Here is a 19,299-nt window from a genome sequence, read left to right as displayed (position 1 = left end):
TTTATACATGGCTCACTTTTTCTATGTCTTCGAACTTCATACGTTTTGCTTTGCTTTTTCGCTTTTTCACTTATTTTATCCTGTTTACTTGTTTCAATCACACGAGCTTTTTGTGTCCAACGCATAAGTGGGAAAAGTGACGATTAGCAATAGGTCTTGTAAATAAGCGCGAAAAAAAGTTAGAAAAGGACATGCGTGATTTCCTGATGTAGCTGCATTACAAGTCACGTACTAGATGTGTTCAGGAGTCAGAAATCGATAATGTACATAAATAATACCACTGCTCACTTCCCACTTCCTCTCGCAACAAGGACTCAAGCTCCGAGCGGACACCTTTGACTTGGCATGGGTAGGTGGTTTCTTCACAGGCGTGGCGGTTACAAGGATGATAACTGGCGCTGCGCGGGATTGGGAAGATTGGGATTGGGAACCAGTGTGCCCAATGATGCGCTTAGCGGTTCCAATAGGCACCTTCGTTGTCTGCCTGTGACACTGCAATTGTCGACCGATCTTTCCCTTTCCATGCCCGAGACATGCTGATCTGCCGGGTTAGCGCACGCTGAAGTGCCTTGTCCTGCGATGCGCCTATGCTTGCTGCACGCTCTGCCCCATTTCCATACCCGCACCCAGAGTGACCGCTACACAAGAACGCGAAGCCTATTCTCGTACGTAACGCAACTAGTATCCGTGGTGGGGATGTGTTTGAGTTTGAAGCTAAGTTGGTGGGGGTCATATCGGAGACCTTGGGCGGACCGATTTGTTTGCGTGAGCAGAGCAGGAGCTTTTTTCGTAGGGCCTGAGCTTCACGTACGTATGGATGTATAGCACCTGACAATAAATATTGGGTATAGCATAATGATCATGGTCAAGCCCATCCACAAAATCACGAACGACGCGACTGCAGCAAAGCTTCAGGTGACACATGGATACAGTTAAAAAATTGACCCGACTTTTCGATAATGCAGCTTCAGGGGCTTCCAACTACGTAGTTACATGTAATTAGAGTGCTTTGTTGAATCACATACTATGCCATACCATTTTTGTATACCGACGATTTCACGACGGTACAGCGAATACTACTCATACATCCACCGCTGAAACAAAGAGATCTGCATCATCCTGTTCTTTCTTCTCCGACATCGAATCCTCGTCTCTGTTTTCACCTCTGATGGCCGGTGTAAAGTTGGATATGGGTCCAGTGAACCAATGCACGCCTCCGTACACCGGACAATAATACCAGGAAATTGCCAGAAACATGACCCCTCCAAGTACCACAACTGTATAGTTCATTTGCTGTGTCGTCGTTTGCGGGCTCGCGGGAAAGAAGAAAACAATGATCATGAAGATCATCCACACCACAGCGATCGCGGCGACTGGAAAGCTCTACACAGACATATTAGCTTAAAAATACGTCACTGCCGGTTAACCTACCAGTTTCCCCAGATGAAACGGGCCGGGTTTAAAATTATTCTGGAACGCAAAGCGGGTTGTGATCGGCATTATATAGGCGACGTACGATGCGGTGACAGCAATTGTGAATACCGCATTGATGGCTTCGGTGCTCACGAACGACAACAGTCCAATTGCCAGACCACAGGTGGCGTCGAACCAAACTGTATTGACGGGTGTTTTTGTGTAGCGATTGATCCGGTACAAATACCGTGAAAAAGGGAGGGCTCCATCACGAGCAAATGCAAATGTTTGGCGAGAGCCGACCAGGAGGCAGTTCGATGCCACCATGTACCTGCTCTATCATTAGGCTGTGAGCATGCCACACGGCACTAAAACGTACTCCGTTGAAATAATGAGACACCATAGAGCCAGGGCCTTTCTCTGTCCGAGCGAATTGTATAAAATCTGCGCCATAGGCTGGCCTACGGGGCTACTTAAGACGCCGCCGACATCAGTGCCCATGCAAAAGGCAAGGGATACGTTGACTCCTGGATTAGAGCGTGTCATCAAGATCAGAGTGACGTGTCATTCCACATACCCAAACCAAGGAAGGCCGATATAACGATGGAACTGACCTGACTGGGATTAACACAACAATTGATTATTTTCTAGTGTCACTTACGATTGCCCATGGTATCGCAGTAGCGGCATTTGAGGCCTCCTCGCTCATATGAACGCTAGCATCAAAACCGCCTGGCGGGTTAAAATAGTCATGGAGCAATTATTCGAGAAAAGATGGTCTAACCTATTGTATAAAGAGGAGCCATAAGGCTCAGAATAAATGCGAATCCAGATGGCCAGCCGCTCACTACAACTAATCGTGAGCTGCGAATGTAATTGGATGAGGACACATACAATTGGTGAACTCCGCTAGTACAAAATTTGCACTGTTTCGATTATCCGGTGGCGTTGCGATCGGAAGCGCAATGATGATTATGAAGCAGAGACTATCGGAGGATTAAAACAATGATCGTGCACGAAGTCTATAACACCTACCACACATTCATCAACGTGAATAGTCTCTGTAGCCTTGCCAAAACTTTGGTACCAAAGCTCACGAGGACAGCATTTGACAAAACCAAAGCAGCGTATATACCACTATAACAACCAATATGAAGAGTGTCGTGTTCGGATGAGAACGAGCTTACTAGAGCTGCTGGTTGGTAGTCACATATGTTTGGTCAGAGGAGGCCATGCCGATTGCTGCAGTGATTTGAATTGTACAAGCCCAGTTTACGGAAGCTAGCCCGACGTGATCAGGGGGAGATAGTTGAAAAAATGAAATTCATCTTACCGAAACCCGTAATAATCTGTATGGTATTCGAATCTGCAGATGTCAGAACTGGCTGCATGTCAGATCAAAATGCAGGACTTACAGCCAACTATCCATGACAGAAAATTGCGGCATCGTGGAGAAGCAAGCGAGTAAGTCCAATAATACAGCTAGATTTTGTTGAGTCAAGTGTGAAACAGCGACAGCGTTGATGACATACACCACCAGAAGTGGGAGCTGCTGAGGCGAGTTCTGCCATTGCTAACCCGATGCACACGATAAAGGGGCAAGCAATTGTCCACTGGACAGCCAAAAAAGTGAGATGTTCACCAAACAGCGATCCTCACGTATGATGAAAGCTTACACCCCAAACCATCGCGAAAGGCCCACCATTTGGTATGGCATAGAAGAGCACGGAGCTGAACCGATTTTTATCATTAGTGGTACGATTTCAATCGACTTGATAGTAATGGCTTACGCTGTAGAAGGGACCACTCCTACAAAGCTGAATGCAAGTCCAGCTGCCTGTACAGTTGTTGGCTTGTGTCGTGTACATCGCAGAGTCCGAAATCAAGCTTACCTCTAGCGGAGTGAATTCCCTGTGAAACTCCTGTTTGTATCCTAGCTCGGCGAGAGTCGTCTCATCTGCGCTTGGTTGCGGGTGCAAATCCGAAATTGCAGAAGCTCTCCGAGTCACGGCCATATTGCGCTGTTGCAAGCGGGAGTGAGCCTAGACTTGAACGTCAAGAGAGATTAATAGTCAACCAGGAATTGCTCTCAATATCCACATTACGACCGAGATGCCCTGATAATGCATATGGAGCTTATTTTGCGATCCAAGCGGAAATCGAACCATCTTGATTCTTAAATCAACTTACGGTCCGGGTTTCGGACACCTAGCCTATCTGAGTCTGATGCATCATGTACATCATGATGGTCAAGCTGGGTTGAATTTTGAAACTGCAACAACCGGACACATCGGCGAGAAGCTTAAGTCGGTATCTGGACATGGGCTTCGTACGAGACAGGCGTGGTGCAGGTAACAGCAGCTCTGCATAACCTGCACCCGGGCCATAGGCCATCTGCTGTCAGTAGAATAAGTACACCTGGTTCTAAACTTTTTTGTGCGCTCCTCACTGGATCGAGTCTTCGCGTACTGATGGTACTAGTAGCTTTCGGAGATGATCGTGGCCACGTTTCGGCACCATGGGAACGAATAGAGTACGTTCTTGTTGGCTCTGAATTACTTATGGTTAATGGGTTAATGAGTTCCGTACTATGGCTCTCTGAGTTAGAGTCACTGTCCAGTGTCAGAGAGAGCTGATCAGGGGATCAGCGCGTGCTTGCAATGAACGGACACGTCAAAATCACGTGGATGATATTAGCGGCCCTGATCATGATGGGACGGAGGTGCAATTGAGTACTTCGTTATCACAGTGCATGGGTCAGGGACCGGTCAGGCTTTGAATCGACTCTTGAGGTGGTCTTACTTCAAAGTGTTTAAAGAAATGCATCGCAGCCCCCTACGTACGGAAGTTTGGTTTGTTCGAAGCTACTAAAATAGGTTCAGAACCGAAGTACTGCCGACATGTTCCCCACGATGTCAAGTACATAAGTGCTGAATACTGCATGTGGTCAAGGAGCTCAAGACTCATTGAAGTCGAGTTTGTCTGGCACCGTCTAACGTAATGGGTAGCTCACCGTTGGTGACGCGTCCTCCTTTTCGGCGTTGGGCTCACCTAGTCCTGTTTACCATCGCACTCGTCTACATCTTCCTTTTCCATTCCTCCATCTTTTCGGCGTTATCTCAATCCAGCCCACAAGAGTTCGCCCGTCGCTCCCAGATCCTCTCCAAATGTGCCTACATACGTGCTAAGCCCGGGCCTCCACCCAATTTCCATGCCCGCACCCAGAGTGACCGCCTCGCAGATTCAGAGAACACGACTCCCGTTCTTGTGCGTAATGCGAACCATCTGGACAGCCGCCAATGACGGGCACGAGGTTCTCACTGGTGACCTCCTCATGCACCGCGGTCTTATCAAAGCCATCGGGGATGTTCCTCTTTCTCTGATTCGGCAGCTTGAGTTAAATAACAGGAAATTGGAGGTTATCGATGCTCACGGAGCGTGGGTCACCCCTGGCATTGTGGATTTACACTCCCATATCGGTGTCGGTAGTTTGCCTCAACTAAATGGTGCGTTCATTTGCTACTCTACAACAGCTATAGGGTCATATTTCCTGCAGGTGCGGGCGACACGAACTCTCGTAAGGCCCCCATCTTGCCCTGGTTACGCAGTATCGATGGATTGAACACCCATGACGCGTCATATGAACTCGCCATAGCTGGAGGCGTCACCACCCGCTCAAATTCTCCCCGGGAGTGCAAATAATATCGGTTAGAGCTGTCTCAATACATACTTAGTCTAATCGCTGATCATAAACACTGTCTATTAGGTGGCCAGGCATTCATAATAAAGCTTCGTCCTACAGCTGAACGTTCGCCTTCTTCCATGCTCCTTGAGCCTCCCCGCACGCTCAATGGCTCTCACTTTGACCACACTCTCACGCCCCGCTGGCGACACATGAAGTCTGTCATTTCACTCACTCCGTCTTCTCTTATTTATCTTTAAATCTTCCTCACTTCCAACACCCAACAGACATGCATGTGGTATGTTCCGGAAGACACCTCGTTGTACCCCTCGCTCATTCACTCACAAGGTGAAAATCCCTCTCGTGTCTATGGCATGACGCGCCTTGACTCTGGATGGAACTTCCGCGCCGCCTACGATAGTGCCCGAAAGCTGCGTGACGCTCAAGACGATTTCTGTGCCAAAGTAGAGTCTGATTCCTGGGATGACCTTGCGGGGAAGACATTCCCTGAAGAACTGCAATGGGAATCCCTTGTCGATGTGCTCCGCGGACGCGTGAAGCTTGCCGTGCACTGCTACGAGGCGGTTGATCTCGACGGAATCGTCCGCGTACGTTTTATTCTATTGTTATTTTTTATTCTTTTGATTTTTACTTGCGTTTGGTTGCTTAATGGATGGCCTCGGACAGCTTACAAATGAGTTTGAGTTCCCCGTGGCGTCATTTCACCATGCTGGGGAAACGTACCTCGTTCCGGAGTTGTTGAAGAAGACATGGGTAAGTCTTTTCTCTTTCCTCGTTGCTTGTTTGCGACAACCTTCTAATGACCTTCCCGTCCACCAGGGTGGCACACCTGCCATCGCGCTCTTTGCATCCAACTTCCGGTACGTATATGCGGATTGACTTTCGTGACTGTGCTGACGCAGCTGGTCTTGCGTGAAGGAAGAAACGCGAGGCATATCGAGGATCGGAGTTCGCTCCGCGGGTGCTGGCGGAGCATGGAATCGACGTTGTTATGAAGGTAAGTGTCGCCTTATATACTCCTTCACTTCAGTTCCTTACAGTTTGTAACTTGATCTCGCTTCCAACCAACCTGTGCTTGCAGTCTGATCACCCTGTTGTCAACTCCCGTTACCCTCCTGCACGAAGCCGCCCAAGCGCACTATTATGGCCTCGACCCCGCACTCGCGCTCCTTTCCGTTACGTATACTCCTGCTGTTGCTATGGGGATGGGCCATCGGATTGGGATGCTGAGACCAGGTATGTGAGACTACTAAGTATATAAGTTCAATGAAGAAATTAAGTCTCGGTTGGATTGCAGGGTATGATGCTGGTACGTCTCGTTCGCGGTCAACGGATACATGAAAGATGAGTCTGATCGTCTAATTGGAACTAGATGTTGTGATCTGGTCTTCCCACCCGCTTTCGCTTGCTTCAACGCCCACCCAGGTCTACATCGACGGTATCCCCCAGCTCTCCCTTCCCGGCCACTATATTGCCAAGGGACCCACCACGCCTCCACGCACGCCCAATTTCGACTCAGAGAAGTTGGCAGCGGTCGCGCACGAGGGTATTCCCCCTCTTGAGCCTCGGAGCGTCCACAGTGTGATGTTCGTGAATGTGTCGGGGCTTTATATGAGAGGTGATGACTCGAGTGGGGTGATGCGTGTTTCCGAGCAGGCGGGATTGGTGGGCGTGGAAGATGGCCGAGTGGTGTGTGTTGGTCAATGCTCGGATTTTGCAGAAGGGGACGTCGATATCGTGAACCTTGAAGGCGGTGCGATCACACCTGGACTGACGAGCTTCGGTGCGCCACTGGGGCTCGTGGAGATAAGGCTTGAGCCGAGCACGAATGATGGAAGTGTTCATAACCCTCTCGACGGAGATTTGCCCGCCATATTGGGTGACACGATCATGAGAGCACAAGATGGGCTCATGTTTGGTGGTCAGAATTTGCTGTATGTATCCTTTTCATTCTTTACGTCTGTGTCTGCATTTCAAATTGACCTTTACAGACTAGCCTATCGCAGCGGCGTCACAACAGCCATCACTGCGCCCTCTGGGACCTTCCTGCAGGGCATATCTACTGCATTCTCACCTGGAGCTGCGCATGCGGGCGTGGAAAATGCTAGCATTGTTGATGAGGTCGCATTGCATGTGGGCATAAGCATGTCTTCAAGGGTAAGCGTGAGCACGCAGATAGCAGCACTAAGGAACATGTTATTTGGGGAGGGTGGGGATAAAGTACTCAGGAGCGTTAGAAAGGTTTGACTAATTCTCTCGCATTGAATTCACGCTGATATCTAGCATCAAGGGTAAAACCACGCTCGTTGTTGACGTTGAGAGCGCAGACATAATGGCGACACTGCTTCGGCTCAAGGATGAGTATGAGGCTCATTCCGGCAGGGAGCTTCGTATGACCTTCGCAGGGGCGACCGAGGCTCATATCCTTGCGCACGAGATTGCGAGGGCGGGCGTTAGCGTGATCGTCACGCAGAGCAAGCCATTCCCGTCAACGTGGGAGCAGCAGAGGATGTAAGTATCCTTTTACCCTTTCTTCCTGGTCCGATCCTCTTTTCGCTTGCGATGAAGGATGCTAACCTAGCCATCACATAGACTTGCTGGCCCACCGATCACGCAGGAGAGTCTGGTCACTGCGCTGTTGAAGGCCGGCGTCAATGTAGCTATTGGTGTTGTTGAAGAGTCCAGTGCCCGGAATACACGTTTCAAAGCCGGTTGGGTGCGTTTGGCTGAACCCTTCTTTTCATGTCATATTTACTAACATCAATCCCAGTTCCTCCTCACATCCAATGGTTTTATTGATCGCACGACGGCTCTCGCGCTTGCCACGACAAATCTCGAGAAGGCGCTCGGAGTGCAGAGGGACATGCCTCAGGACCTTGTGGCATACCGTGGCGGGGATGTGTTTGAGTTTGAAGCCAAGGCGGTGGGAGTTATATCGGAAACGTTGGGGCGGATAGATTTATTTGTGTGATCAGTGATCAGAGCGAGGATCTCATTCGTAGGCTGTACTTCATCATAGGAACGGATGTATAAACAATTGATAGTACACATTCAGTATTGTACAATAGTCAACGTGAAGCCCTGTCGCAGGATGAGATCGATGAGAAACTAGGATGAAAGAGATCATCATTAGATATCTGTCACGTTACACTGATTGGGCCAGATGGGTATGCAGAAGAGCGTCAACAATGAGATATATGCGGGGGGTATTATAACAATTCGTCGATGTCTCCAGGTGCCGAGGAAGGATATAGAGGGGAATGAGCAGAGTGAGGGGTCAACGAAGGGGGCCACGTCCGAGGATTAAGCAGCAAGCAATTCCGTAAAGTACCAGCTTCATGATGATGGCCACTACCGCAATCGTAGCGTGCTGTGGGGTAAGTATGTCCAGAAGGACTGAAACTATTCTTGATACAGGGCACCTGAGCTGTCCCTATGACCGTAAAGGCTCAGCCTGAGATTCCCCCTTCCCTTTCACAAGGATGACCGCAGTGGTAACAGCGACTCCACCAAATATCAGAGGGAGAGAGGCTATCCCAACACCAACACCGACAACGATGCCAGCACCGTAACCGACAACATTCACAAGTCCTTCTTTCTGAAAACATTCAATGAGACATGGAAAAGCTTAAGGGTTGGATTGTAGAGACGTACAACGGCATTATGTGGTGCACCGCCCATGAAACGTCCAAGGTCATCATAATATGGGCCTTTGGATATCCCACCCCCATAGGTATTCGAACAATGGTTGAAGACGGCATTGGCATACCAATAGCAATTCTTGTCACGAGAAGAATACTCCCCTCCCGCTATACTCTTCTCTGCAAGTACAGATGCTATCTCACCGACCGAAGGAGGTGAATCAAATTCACAAGATCGACCGAGATTAGAAGGATGATAGCCAAAGTGGGACAAGACGTCCAGAAGTGGAATGGGATGCAAGGTGTCCCCGAGTACGACTCGTACGACGTCGGGCAATAGTGGGATGATTCTCCCTGTCAATCACTAGTACACCTGCTACCCCTCCGAGTCATTATACATCTCGGCCACTAGGAACTCGTGCTCCCAGCCTGAATGGCCGCGAGCCTCTTTGTGGTGTCCAATTTTTCGAATAGTGAGGTTTGCAAAGGTAGATTTCTCGGCTAAAAGATCGTCAATAGTGATGCTCATGAATTTTTATCACAGAATGCACTGATTGTGTCATGGGAAGTCAGCTTGGCATCATGGACATGGATGAATGACTACCAGTGATTTTGTACTCTGTTGATGTGTAAAGAGTTATCTGGCTAGTTCATTGTCTAGAAAGAGTTCATGACTTACCCTTGAGCACTTCTAGTAGTAGCGTCAAATCATGATCAGATTGCAGACAGCTTCGGGATATGTCAGACCTACCCTCGTATGTGTTAGACCTGCAAACCGAGACGGACTGCTGAGCGAAGACGGGCTGCAGCTACTGGAGGAAGGCGGGCTACACCTGCTGGAGGAAGGCGGGCTACACCTGCTGGAGGAAGGGCGGGCTACAACCTGCTGGAGGAAGGCGGGCTACAACCTGCTGAATGAAGACGGGGCTCGGCATTTTTGTTGATTCAAAGGGTATGCGTGTCCTGAAGGTGCATCAACTCGAATTCGGCTGGTATTTGTAAAGATGGGAATGCGATGAATAAGGGAAAGTCCGCAGCTTCCATTGTCCAAGGCCATGCACTGACAGGAAGGCGGACTACACGTGCACATGCATGGTGACAAAGAAGAAGGGAGTTCTCGAAGGGAATCCTGGCTGTTAGCATCAACAAAACTCATATTACCTGATTAGGCATTGTCAAAACGTTCGAATATTATGACGCATGTATATGCATGCGTCTTACGAACATTACACACATATAACAGCCTTCCCCCCGGGCATCCCAGGACCGCTAGCTTCTTTCCTTTTCCTTTGCGTTCGTTTCAGTCCTGATCGTTCCTCTTAAGACCTTAATATTGACATTGGCATTCTACCGTACAGTATTTTTCTTTCTTTCTTCAGAGTGGGGCTCCTTCAAGTTTGAGAAAATCCCAACACAGTGGCCTTGTAGGCCGGCAATCGCGCCATCCAGGCGTCGGCCGTGAACATGCATATCATAAACAATATGGATATTCCAAAAAATGTACAGGCAGGATCCTGCTCTGCCGTTCCGTCTCCAACGCCATCGTTAGATATGAACGCGGGCAATTGCTTCCAGCATCGAACCCCATACGGATAAGGCGGACGTAACCACCTGGACCACACTAACAACCACAGCTATGGCAGCCTCAGGCTGGCCAGATATCATAAATTGCATGTAAGGAGCCCCGAAGAGCGAGGCTCCAGCGTAGATGCCTGTGGAAAGATATGAAACGCATATCACCAAAGAATAGCTCATAGAATTGCAAAGAAAAAGAAGGTCGGTGGTTGGTAGTATCCAAAGGTGCTGAAGAACAGGAGGACGATGATGAGTGTGACTGATGCGGCAGACCAGAAAACTCATCGAGAGGGTGGTGACTAGCAACATGATGGTCAGCGTGATAGAATTCGAAAGAAATTAGATTCCAACCCGTTTCGAAGTTGCCGTGGCATGTGCCAGCACAAATACATTGAATACGCTGGAAGTGGTGGTCACGTATGAGGCAAAGGATGCCTGCAGTGGTGATCCGACCAAGCGAGACAAGAAGAACAAGGTGGCGGTAATCAATACTGGACAAAAAACTATACGGTTAAGGATCATAACGCGTAGTGGAGAGATAAGTATTGGTACGCACCATTCCAAGGGAGGAGGATCCCACAGCCTAGCATAAAGTAAATTCACCGTATTTGACTATCAATAACCCCATCAACGAAAAGTGGTCTGAGTGGTCTGTTGCAGAATCATCGAATGTTAATGTTCGCCGTCGCAATTGCGACTGGTGGGAGAGTATGATAAACGGCCCCCGAATCTGTGGTTCAAGTCTGTGGCAGCATGCTGCTAGGCCCTATTGACATGAAGGAGCTGGTTGGCTGGTTCAATAGCAGTCGGTGCAAGGTGGACTACGAACGGGTGGTGTGACTGTAAAGCGAATGCAATGGAATACAACCACAGGAGAGCCGTTCGGTTGATATGCATTGCAAGCCTGTGAATCGAGGAGCCTCTTTGCCTTCCATTTGCTCGCAGAGCCTGCCAGATCAACTATGTATGTATGAACTTACGATATCGAACGAGTATAACTTGCGAAATATCGCCGGGGCATCTTCAAAAGCTCAAACACGATGAGATTGTCGACACACCGAACATCACCCTGCATGCACTTGTAGCATGTCACATAAGCGCCTATGTACGTCGTAGAGAAAAAACGTCATCCACGTCCTTAAGGTAAGAAAGCATCTCTCAGAGCGGGTTGGGCATCTTCGGTGCCCTGCCAGTGTCCAAAACAAAACCTTTGAGAAACACAGAACAAGTACAAGCAACACAACAACGCACGCTAATCATCCCGCCCCGGTGATAAATACCAATACCCCACCACTGGCCTTACGGTATCCCGCATCCCATTCTTAAACAGCTCCGATTTATCATTTGAACAGATCTGTGCGCCCACTGCGCCCGCAACGACCACCGTATCGAACAATTCCCCATTATCATCTAGCTTCACATCGAGATGAGCGTACCCGCACGGCACGCATTCATCGTCGATCATTGGATACGGCATCCCCCCGAGTACCAGGAAAGGACGCCATGCTCCGCGGATGGTATACACCGCGGCAAACTGGGCTGCACTCAACACTCGTGGATCCGCAGGACGAAGCAGTTTCTTTGGCGCGTCTTCCCGCATGCGCTCAGCATTTAGCGGAGGACCTTGCCATATGCCATGCTCGTTGAACACGCAAAATGCGGTGATCCAGCCTGAGAGATAGGTCGGCCCACTTCCGCCTCCCTCGTAGTGTGCGACTTTGGACCAGAAATCGAGGTTTTCGGGACTGGATGGCGCGTCGAAAGCAGCTACGAATCGAGAGATGACGGGGTGCAGGAGGTGATACCATGCTATTGTTTCTATGTTGTATAGTTTTAGCCGCTCTAGTCGCTCCAGGATTGTCTCCCAGTCATGTCTCTCCCCGAGGAGGGTCACAAGCGGTATCCCACAACGCAGTACAAACTTGTAGCGAAAATACTCTTTCATCGTCGACATGATGGACATCGCATACACTGTCCGGTCTACATCCGTTGTCGTTGAAAATTCAGGCACAATCCAATTCCTCAGCACCGGATCCACTACGCGTGTATGCATAAGCTCCAACATCTGGCGCGCCATGAGTGCAAGATCTGCCGTGGTTACGGTTCCCATCGCCAACGATGACAAGTTCCTCCCGACCATCTTGGGCTACGAAGTGCGCACGGAGTTGCTCAGCATTTGCGCCAACGAAGAAAGCTGAATTGGATGAGGATCGCAGTCCAGACGTCATCAGGGGCGGAGGATGAGCGCACGATGATTGTTTGTACGCCCTCAAGCACGGTGTGCACAAATCCGTTGGGTTTCGGCATGATATCACGCACTGCATCGAGGTCAGTAGGGAGGGACGTGCGAAGGAGGTGGAGACAACGCGTGGATTGTTCAGGGGACGTCTTTTCGAGGATGGTGAGGTAGGGGTTTTGGTGGAGTGGGATCTGGAGACGGTAGTCTTCTGTAAAAGACTCGGCGGGATGCGTGGCTGGGCAAGAATGAAGTCACGCCAGGAGGAAGTTGTTGAGTCTAAGAATAGGTCTGGTGCTCGGTATGATTCAACGTGGGGAATGAGGTGAACATACCGTGGGGAGTGGGGACAGAAACTTGAATGAAGCTGCAGAACTAGCTGTGGAGGATATCGGGAGAATTCATGTGAAGACATGGGGTGCGTAAAGGATGCAGCTGTGATGGCCCTGTGAGGCCGTTTCTGGAGCCTCGAGGTGGAATGCGGCCTGACCGAGCCTGTGATACTTTCTGTAGGAGCGGTAGCGGTGAAGATAGCGGAAACAGATTCCTCTTTGAACTTGCTGCCTCTGGCGAGAGGCAAGACAATGCTGATCGGAGAAAGTGGTGGTGATTTAGGAGGGGGTGTTGGAGGACGGTCGCTGTCTCTCGATCTCGAGAAGACATGGCCAAGTGATAATTTTCGAACCATAAGGTTGAGCCTGGAAAAGGGCTGTGTATACGAACAAAGTCGAGTCGAGAAGGAGTGGACGTCGAGGAAAGGTATTGATATCAAACGTGACAGGCACTGCACATCTCGTGGCTATTTCTGAGTACAAAAATGGACCTGGACCACGAGATTCAAAGATGTTCAGCTAACTTTGGAGGATTAGGTCAACAAGGCAGCTGATCATGATGCGTACTATCCCTTCCATGGAAAAATCAGGCCTCCAAACTGATGAACGGGCTTTTCTATGATCGTGTTGGCCCGAAACGCTTTGTAAGTATCGGATGATGCAGCTTGTGCGGCCAATAGTCTATATATGAGTTGAAGAGAGCTGAAGGAAGTATACCGACCGTTATTATAGTGAATTGACAGGACCAACTCGCGCGCATGAATAGTTGGCTAACAGAAGCTATGGAGGTCGTACTTCTGAATCGTACGTTAACGAAGACTCGGACTTGAAGAGAAATTTTAGTGAGGTGAGTTATATAAAACTCGATGTGAACTTGGCTCGCTTCGAAAATGACCAAATTCAGAACTGAATCGAGTTGTAACAGATTTACTATAATCGTACGTACTTTATATCCATCATCGTAATCCCCTGTGAATGGTCCCAGGCCCATATGAATATTTCATTACAATGGACTCGACGTAGCTGCCACTCTAACATCGGATAACTTTAAGTTTCGCAGGCCGCAGGTGCTCACCAACTCGGTCCTCATCTGCTGTATTCAGCTGCATGAACAACCTCAAAGTAACCGCGCGGCGCTCAGCTTCTGCTACTAATAGCACTATCCCTCTCCCACCATCATTGTCTGAGCCAATGATGCACTCCCCGATACCGGAAACTACAGAGGAACGCTTCTGTAAAGAACTCGAAAGATGATGCCGAGTGCGAGTTTTCTCGTTACGAAGGTGTACGTATACAGCTGAACGCACAAGAGATGTTGTTCACTTTTGGGAGGTATGTGATATATTTCTGTCTGCAATTTCATAGGCATCACGTTAGCAAAAAGAACGTACATTTCCGCTTCTATTCCGCGTCGCTATGGATGTCCTGCCCGCTCAAGCTTCATCTGTGCCTTCTGAGCGCATATTTTCATCAAGAAAAGAGACCTGCATTTTATGACGCATGCGGCAGACCACGCTCGAAGCACTACAAGTTCTAAAGTTTATTTGCAAGCAGGACGGCTTCAATTTTACAGAGGACCTGGTAGCTGACGAGCGGGACTACACAGTATCTGGACCTCCCAGAGTAGTTGACGAGCTGATAGCCGCTGAGAATCATTGCAAGCTCCACGTTGCAAGGGACATTGACTTTAATTAGTATATATGCTGGTCGTGTACTAGTCACTTGCAAGTAATGCGGCGGCGGCATGCAGAAACCCTAGCTTCTCATTGGCTGAGCTACCGTATCACTGTAACTCCCGAACTCGTTTCCACATCACGAGGCGAACGAGGTACACTTCGTTTCAGCTCGTTAGTGCCGAATTCCACCTCGATTCGCCTTGCGGCAACATTTGATTGGGCAGCGAAGCTCGGCAACATTCCGAAAGCCGATCTGGTCTGGACTCTGAACTTGGTCAAGTGAATTTGTGCGGCGTGCACAATGCGCATGCCAGCGCCAAGTACACCTCACACACGGTTTTCAAATCGCCGTGTCCATTGCCCAGCGCTATTTTCGCTCGCCCAGTTTTGAGAAGAGGTCCCATCATCGCCTCTGAACCGTCTGTGTCATCCTAACCATGTCCATGAGGGGCTCACCACACGCTACACTTTTCTTCGCCTGTTTTTTCTTTATATCTGTAGAAAGTCTAGCCTACGATGCAGCCATGCTCAGCAGACGAGCAGTCCCGGAAATAGGCGGTTCACAAGGAGGTATGTAGTTTCCCCTGCCCTACTTCTCTCCAACATATGATTGCATGAGTAATGTCTCAAATATCAACGTCCAACAGGTTTCATCGGGCTCGTCGTCGCTTTGAGCGTGCTCATTCTCATCTGCTGTATTGCAGTCTTCTTCCTCCTTCGCAACCATGAACCCTCCGACCAAGATCGCACTGCCCGTCGTGAGCGCTACCGCCGTAACCGCGACCACCAAGAACACGATTCAACAGCTACCTCGCCAGGACACAGCTCCTTTGGAGACAAGCTCCGCGGGATGTGGGCAGATAGACACAGTAGTGGGAACAGGAGTGGTGGACGACGAGGTGGGCGTGGCTGGATCCAAGCTGGCTCAGGTGACGAATGGGAGATTAATTCAGATCACGGCGAAGAACGTGGGGGGCAGCAGCCCATGCAGCCCTTCTCCAGGTCTTTTCAAGATGGACGTTACGGCCCCCAGGTCCCAGAAATGGACTCACCGCTGTCAGATGCGGAGTCGTATGCACCAATGCATTATAAGGATCCGTATGCAACGGGCCCATTGCATGTGACATCACCACAGCGGGTGACTTTTGCACGGTCACAGTCGCCGTTCTCGCAATCGAGCTCGCCCAGGTCCCCTGGATCGCACCGAGATGCAAGTGTGGATGACGAAGAGGTGCGCCCGCCCGATCACCGCCATTTCTCTACACAATCATCAATATCAGTGCGGACTTTCGAGGGAGGCACAAAATTTATCGAGTCGTTCTAGGTTGTAATAGCTATGTTTTACCTTTACGCATACACGTGTTATCGTCTGTCATCTTTTACTCTCGTGGTCTACGTCTACTTGTCACGCATACTAGTATTGTATCATTCGGACGCTCATCTGTGCGGTTGTTCTTGCATGATCCCTTGCAGTGTATCTTTAGTGATACTCCTGTTGCTCCCTTGCTAAATGCATATTAATCACTGACCCTGGCGGATAGTGCATGCATAGCGCGGCTCATTAGATACAGAGCCTCGGGGCTACTGAACTAACGATGTGATAATATTTATTGATTCTTTTCTGTCCTGCCCTTCTTAGACTCTTCGCAGCCTCTAGATCGGCCACCTCCTCTGCCCCCTAGCGCTACTTACGTATACAAGGCGCAAAATCGCGGATTCTAGCCGAAGGGAAATATTGGAGATTTTGTTAAGTACTTCCCATGAACTTTCTGGAAATACGCCGACATGTACAGGAAATATACCTTGTATACGTAGTACTTTTGCACAAGTTCCCTTGAATTTTCGCACAGAGGAATCTAAATACCACTCGCTCACGTGCAGAAAACACATCGCGAGTATCATGTAAGTACTGAAAATCACCAAGTCCAACATTCCCTCCGTCCATCCATGCTGACGACAACGATGCCTGACGAACGACATTCACATTGTCATTGTCAACAGTGTTCCAGACACAGCGACGAATCAATTTAAGTATCTGATGCACTGTTCCGGAAAGAAAATACGGACCAGGACCGAAAGCGCAGGGGGGTATACTCGAGAATTGACCTCATTCGACGGAGGCTATTTACTATGCTACCAGTGACTTACCGCGCGATACAACCACCTGAAGATAAAGGTGAGTGACTTCACATTCTGTTAACCCTTGGGCCTCAGTTGCTGTCATAGGTAATTGACTCTGATGCACGCCCTTTGACGGTTTCGCATCCCACAATGCTCCTTGGTTTTCAGAAGCCTCGGCATCCCTCGAACAGGTATTTGAAGGAAGTGTTCGTGAATTGCTATGCGCATATGAATCCGGGTTGTATTTCCCTATACAATTCTAGATGTGTATTTTTACGGGTAATATTAGCATATTGTCCAGAAATCTCTCAATTTCTTCACATTTCTCTTGAGTAATAATCTCTGTCACTGTGCTGTATACAATATAATCGCCTTGCAAATTTTATTCTCCGCAATTCCTCTCTACACATATATATATCCAGCCCTTCTCCCTCCCTCCCTCCCTCCCTCGCTTCTACCCTCCCGATTTCTCGCTCCTTCGCAGCCTTCCCTCTACCCTCATCGATGGTAATACACTATGGGGTAGTACTGATTGAGCAATGAGGCCCCCATCACTACCTAATAGTGTGTTATCAGTTTGGAAATCATATTCTCTACTTAATTCCCTCTACACCGGCCTTTCCATCTCATTCCTGGCTTCTCCCCTTCCCTTCGCAGCTCCCCCTCACCAGTTCACCGTTGAATTTTTTCTAGGAACTAATACTAAAATGTCGAGCCAGAGTTCACCGTCTTGGCATTCCAGCGATTCAGCGGCTTTAACTCCGCTTCTCACTGTTTGTCCTTCAGCGGCGGTCCTGCGCCATGTATTCGGTCCACGAACTCATCGGTCTAGCCTGAGGCACGCCACAAGCAAACTCAAATTATAAGTCGAGTTTGAGTTCGCTCACGCTACAAATGTGCACAGTATCAGTATGGAACGCTCACACATGTTACTCAGATTGTTGTAAATGCCAACGAGCTCGATTTCAAAAGTTAAATTGATCTCTCGTGCGGTTGGGGGTCTTGTGCCAGGCGACAATATTTCCACCCTATAATTAATCGGCAGGACCTATATCAACAACGAAGACGACGTGCTCCTCAGTAAGAACAAACCGCTCAATAAATGTAAGAAACTAGAGGAGCTTTTGAAACCCGGGACGTCGCCACATACAAATGTCGCCCTCTCGCAATATCGACTTCATCTCATGGAGTGTTACTCGACCTTTTGTGTCAATTCTCTAAATTCCTTGGGGATCGCCACGAATCCATCAGATCCATTGCCGAAGTGTATCACAAATCAGTAAGATAGCTGCCGCTCAGGGGCCCACATCTGAATCGACGGCTGTCATCGGTATCAGATGTCACTTCTAGAAAATCCCACGCATGTTTGCAATTCGCAAATTACAATGGGTTAGTCTCTTGGAAGGTGTGTCGACTATGCCACAAAGCGTCTATCTCCGAATGAGATTCCGGGGGCAATTGAAGCAAACACAAACGCGGGACCTCGAAAACTGATGATGCAATGAAATTATCCTCAAAGGGAGGAAGATGCCCACCACGACGTGCGGCGAACTTTATTGCACTAGCAGAGCAGATCGATCCAATCTTCTTTCGCAAACATGTACGGCCGTATATCGATACTGTGCTATGCAGCCTAGCGATATGGGAAACCTTTGCAGACTCTACAGGTTGGCTCATGAAAAACACGAGTGCATCGGTATGGTGATCATTTTGATGGGCGACCACGCTCTGGAACAAACGTGTGATTATTTCAACCCAGCGGGCATCGTGCATTAATACATCAACTGCATAGATCATATATATTGTACTGCCTTGGTGCAGGGCCACCTAAACAACGTAAACAGTCTCATTCACGAGTTGTAAGTATGGCCAGTAAAGCTCCTGCAACGCGTGTCAGATCTGTACATCATAAATAGTCAGGGAGCAACGTACTCCAACGAGGGTAAAGTGAGCAAGTCCAAGCTGTGCTTGCCCAGTAGTGAAGGATGCAGGAACTTGAACAGAGAAGTCCTCATATGGGTCGTCCGCGCCCGACCCAAACTGGGGATTGAACGGTCCTGCATACAAGACAGTTCCCATATCCTCACTAACGGGGAGACAGTTCCCAGTTGGACAAGACTGGATAGCAATTACAATCGATATCTCATCACTGCCAGTGAGATTGTCCTGAGAGAGCACGGGGTTATTGAATACGATACTCTAAAGAATGCATGCTTGAGAGCTTACCGGGAGGCCTATTTGCACAGTAAAGTTGGCACCCGCAGTGATATCGGAGCCAGGCGCAGGCAGGTTGATGTAGGCGTTCTGAGCACAAACAGAGACTACCATGAGAGTGGTGGCAACCAGCGCTTTGATTGGGGAGTACATTGCAGCTGTGAGGGAGCAGTTCTGGGAGAGATGGTGAATGTGTCAGAAGTGTCGAAGTTTATATGCGCTGAGCAGGTGCTACATTCGGTAGTCCCCAAACCACGTACGGAGCATCTATAGGTGTGATGTCAGCGCCCCATGCAAATGCATAGCACTACAACGGGAATGCAAACGCCACAATAATGAAGACGGACCTATGGCCAACCTAGGGATTGTGAATTAACAAGTGATGTAA

The 19,299-nt window shown here is 49.0% G+C and overlaps 7 protein-coding genes across 7 annotated transcripts; 2 read left to right on the top strand and 5 right to left on the bottom strand.

Moving 5' to 3' along the window:
- Nucleotides 1-927: 927 nt before the first annotated feature.
- DFJ58DRAFT_795041 (amino acid/polyamine transporter I) lies at nucleotides 928-3,856 on the bottom strand. The gene is made up of 15 exons (XM_041390493.1): nucleotides 3,306-3,856; nucleotides 3,204-3,250; nucleotides 3,090-3,144; nucleotides 2,946-3,026; nucleotides 2,829-2,895; nucleotides 2,747-2,779; nucleotides 2,601-2,694; nucleotides 2,449-2,550; nucleotides 2,308-2,399; nucleotides 2,198-2,260; nucleotides 2,075-2,145; nucleotides 1,991-2,027; nucleotides 1,793-1,940; nucleotides 1,432-1,744; nucleotides 928-1,383 (listed from the first exon to the last, which is right to left on the bottom strand). Exons 1-15 carry the CDS (start codon nucleotides 3,426-3,428, stop codon nucleotides 1,081-1,083), a joined length of 1,629 nt encoding a protein of 542 aa, XP_041242397.1. The 5' UTR covers nucleotides 3,429-3,856; the 3' UTR covers nucleotides 928-1,080.
- Nucleotides 3,857-4,340: 484 nt separating this feature from the next.
- Nucleotides 4,341-8,146, top strand: DFJ58DRAFT_795038 (uncharacterized protein). The gene is given in 15 exon segments (XM_041390492.1): nucleotides 4,341-4,684; nucleotides 4,707-4,919; nucleotides 4,970-5,076; nucleotides 5,188-5,316; nucleotides 5,383-5,703; nucleotides 5,783-5,869; nucleotides 5,936-5,976; nucleotides 6,035-6,113; nucleotides 6,198-6,222; nucleotides 6,242-6,352; nucleotides 6,489-7,050; nucleotides 7,108-7,357; nucleotides 7,407-7,627; nucleotides 7,709-7,832; nucleotides 7,887-8,146. The coding sequence occupies 15 exon segments, from the start codon at nucleotides 4,414-4,416 to the stop codon at nucleotides 8,085-8,087; spliced, it is 2,742 nt and encodes a 913-aa protein (XP_041242396.1). The 5' UTR covers nucleotides 4,341-4,413; the 3' UTR covers nucleotides 8,088-8,146.
- A 2-nt stretch (nucleotides 8,147-8,148) lies between these two features.
- Nucleotides 8,149-9,930, bottom strand: DFJ58DRAFT_795032 (uncharacterized protein; the record flags this gene model as incomplete). The annotated part of the gene is made up of 6 exons (XM_041390491.1): nucleotides 8,149-8,714; nucleotides 8,771-9,107; nucleotides 9,138-9,281; nucleotides 9,534-9,617; nucleotides 9,641-9,684; nucleotides 9,919-9,930. 6 exons carry the CDS (start codon nucleotides 9,928-9,930, stop codon nucleotides 8,550-8,552), a joined length of 786 nt encoding a protein of 261 aa, XP_041242395.1. The 3' UTR covers nucleotides 8,149-8,549.
- Nucleotides 9,931-10,634: 704 nt separating this feature from the next.
- On the bottom strand, nucleotides 10,635-10,989 carry DFJ58DRAFT_453171 (uncharacterized protein). The gene is made up of 2 exons (XM_041380479.1): nucleotides 10,889-10,989; nucleotides 10,635-10,835 (listed from the first exon to the last, which is right to left on the bottom strand). The coding sequence occupies exons 1-2, from the start codon at nucleotides 10,920-10,922 to the stop codon at nucleotides 10,672-10,674; spliced, it is 198 nt and encodes a 65-aa protein (XP_041242394.1). The 5' UTR covers nucleotides 10,923-10,989; the 3' UTR covers nucleotides 10,635-10,671.
- Nucleotides 10,990-11,584: 595 nt separating this feature from the next.
- DFJ58DRAFT_716934 (uncharacterized protein) lies at nucleotides 11,585-13,256 on the bottom strand (the record flags this gene model as incomplete). Its single annotated transcript, XM_041384284.1, has 3 exons — nucleotides 11,585-12,420; nucleotides 12,519-12,806; nucleotides 13,073-13,256. 3 exons carry the CDS (start codon nucleotides 13,254-13,256, stop codon nucleotides 11,585-11,587), a joined length of 1,308 nt encoding a protein of 435 aa, XP_041242393.1.
- A 1,432-nt stretch (nucleotides 13,257-14,688) lies between these two features.
- On the top strand, nucleotides 14,689-16,156 carry DFJ58DRAFT_795023 (uncharacterized protein). The gene is made up of 2 exons (XM_041390490.1): nucleotides 14,689-15,146; nucleotides 15,224-16,156. The coding sequence occupies exons 1-2, from the start codon at nucleotides 15,014-15,016 to the stop codon at nucleotides 15,898-15,900; spliced, it is 810 nt and encodes a 269-aa protein (XP_041242392.1). The 5' UTR covers nucleotides 14,689-15,013; the 3' UTR covers nucleotides 15,901-16,156.
- Nucleotides 16,157-18,524: 2,368 nt separating this feature from the next.
- DFJ58DRAFT_729565 (uncharacterized protein) lies at nucleotides 18,525-19,064 on the bottom strand (the record flags this gene model as incomplete). The annotated part of the gene is made up of 3 exons (XM_041385768.1): nucleotides 18,525-18,578; nucleotides 18,630-18,863; nucleotides 18,924-19,064. The coding sequence occupies 3 exons, from the start codon at nucleotides 19,062-19,064 to the stop codon at nucleotides 18,525-18,527; spliced, it is 429 nt and encodes a 142-aa protein (XP_041242391.1).
- Nucleotides 19,065-19,299: the final 235 nt, after the last annotated feature.

This window comes from Suillus subalutaceus (genome assembly GCF_016647625.1).
Source record: "Suillus subalutaceus strain FC151 chromosome Unknown DFJ58scaffold_75, whole genome shotgun sequence".
Taxonomy (NCBI): Eukaryota; Fungi; Basidiomycota; class Agaricomycetes; order Boletales; family Suillaceae; genus Suillus; species Suillus subalutaceus.
The sequence above is the reverse complement of the archived record's forward strand: the minus strand, read 5'-3'. Positions and strand labels throughout refer to the sequence as shown.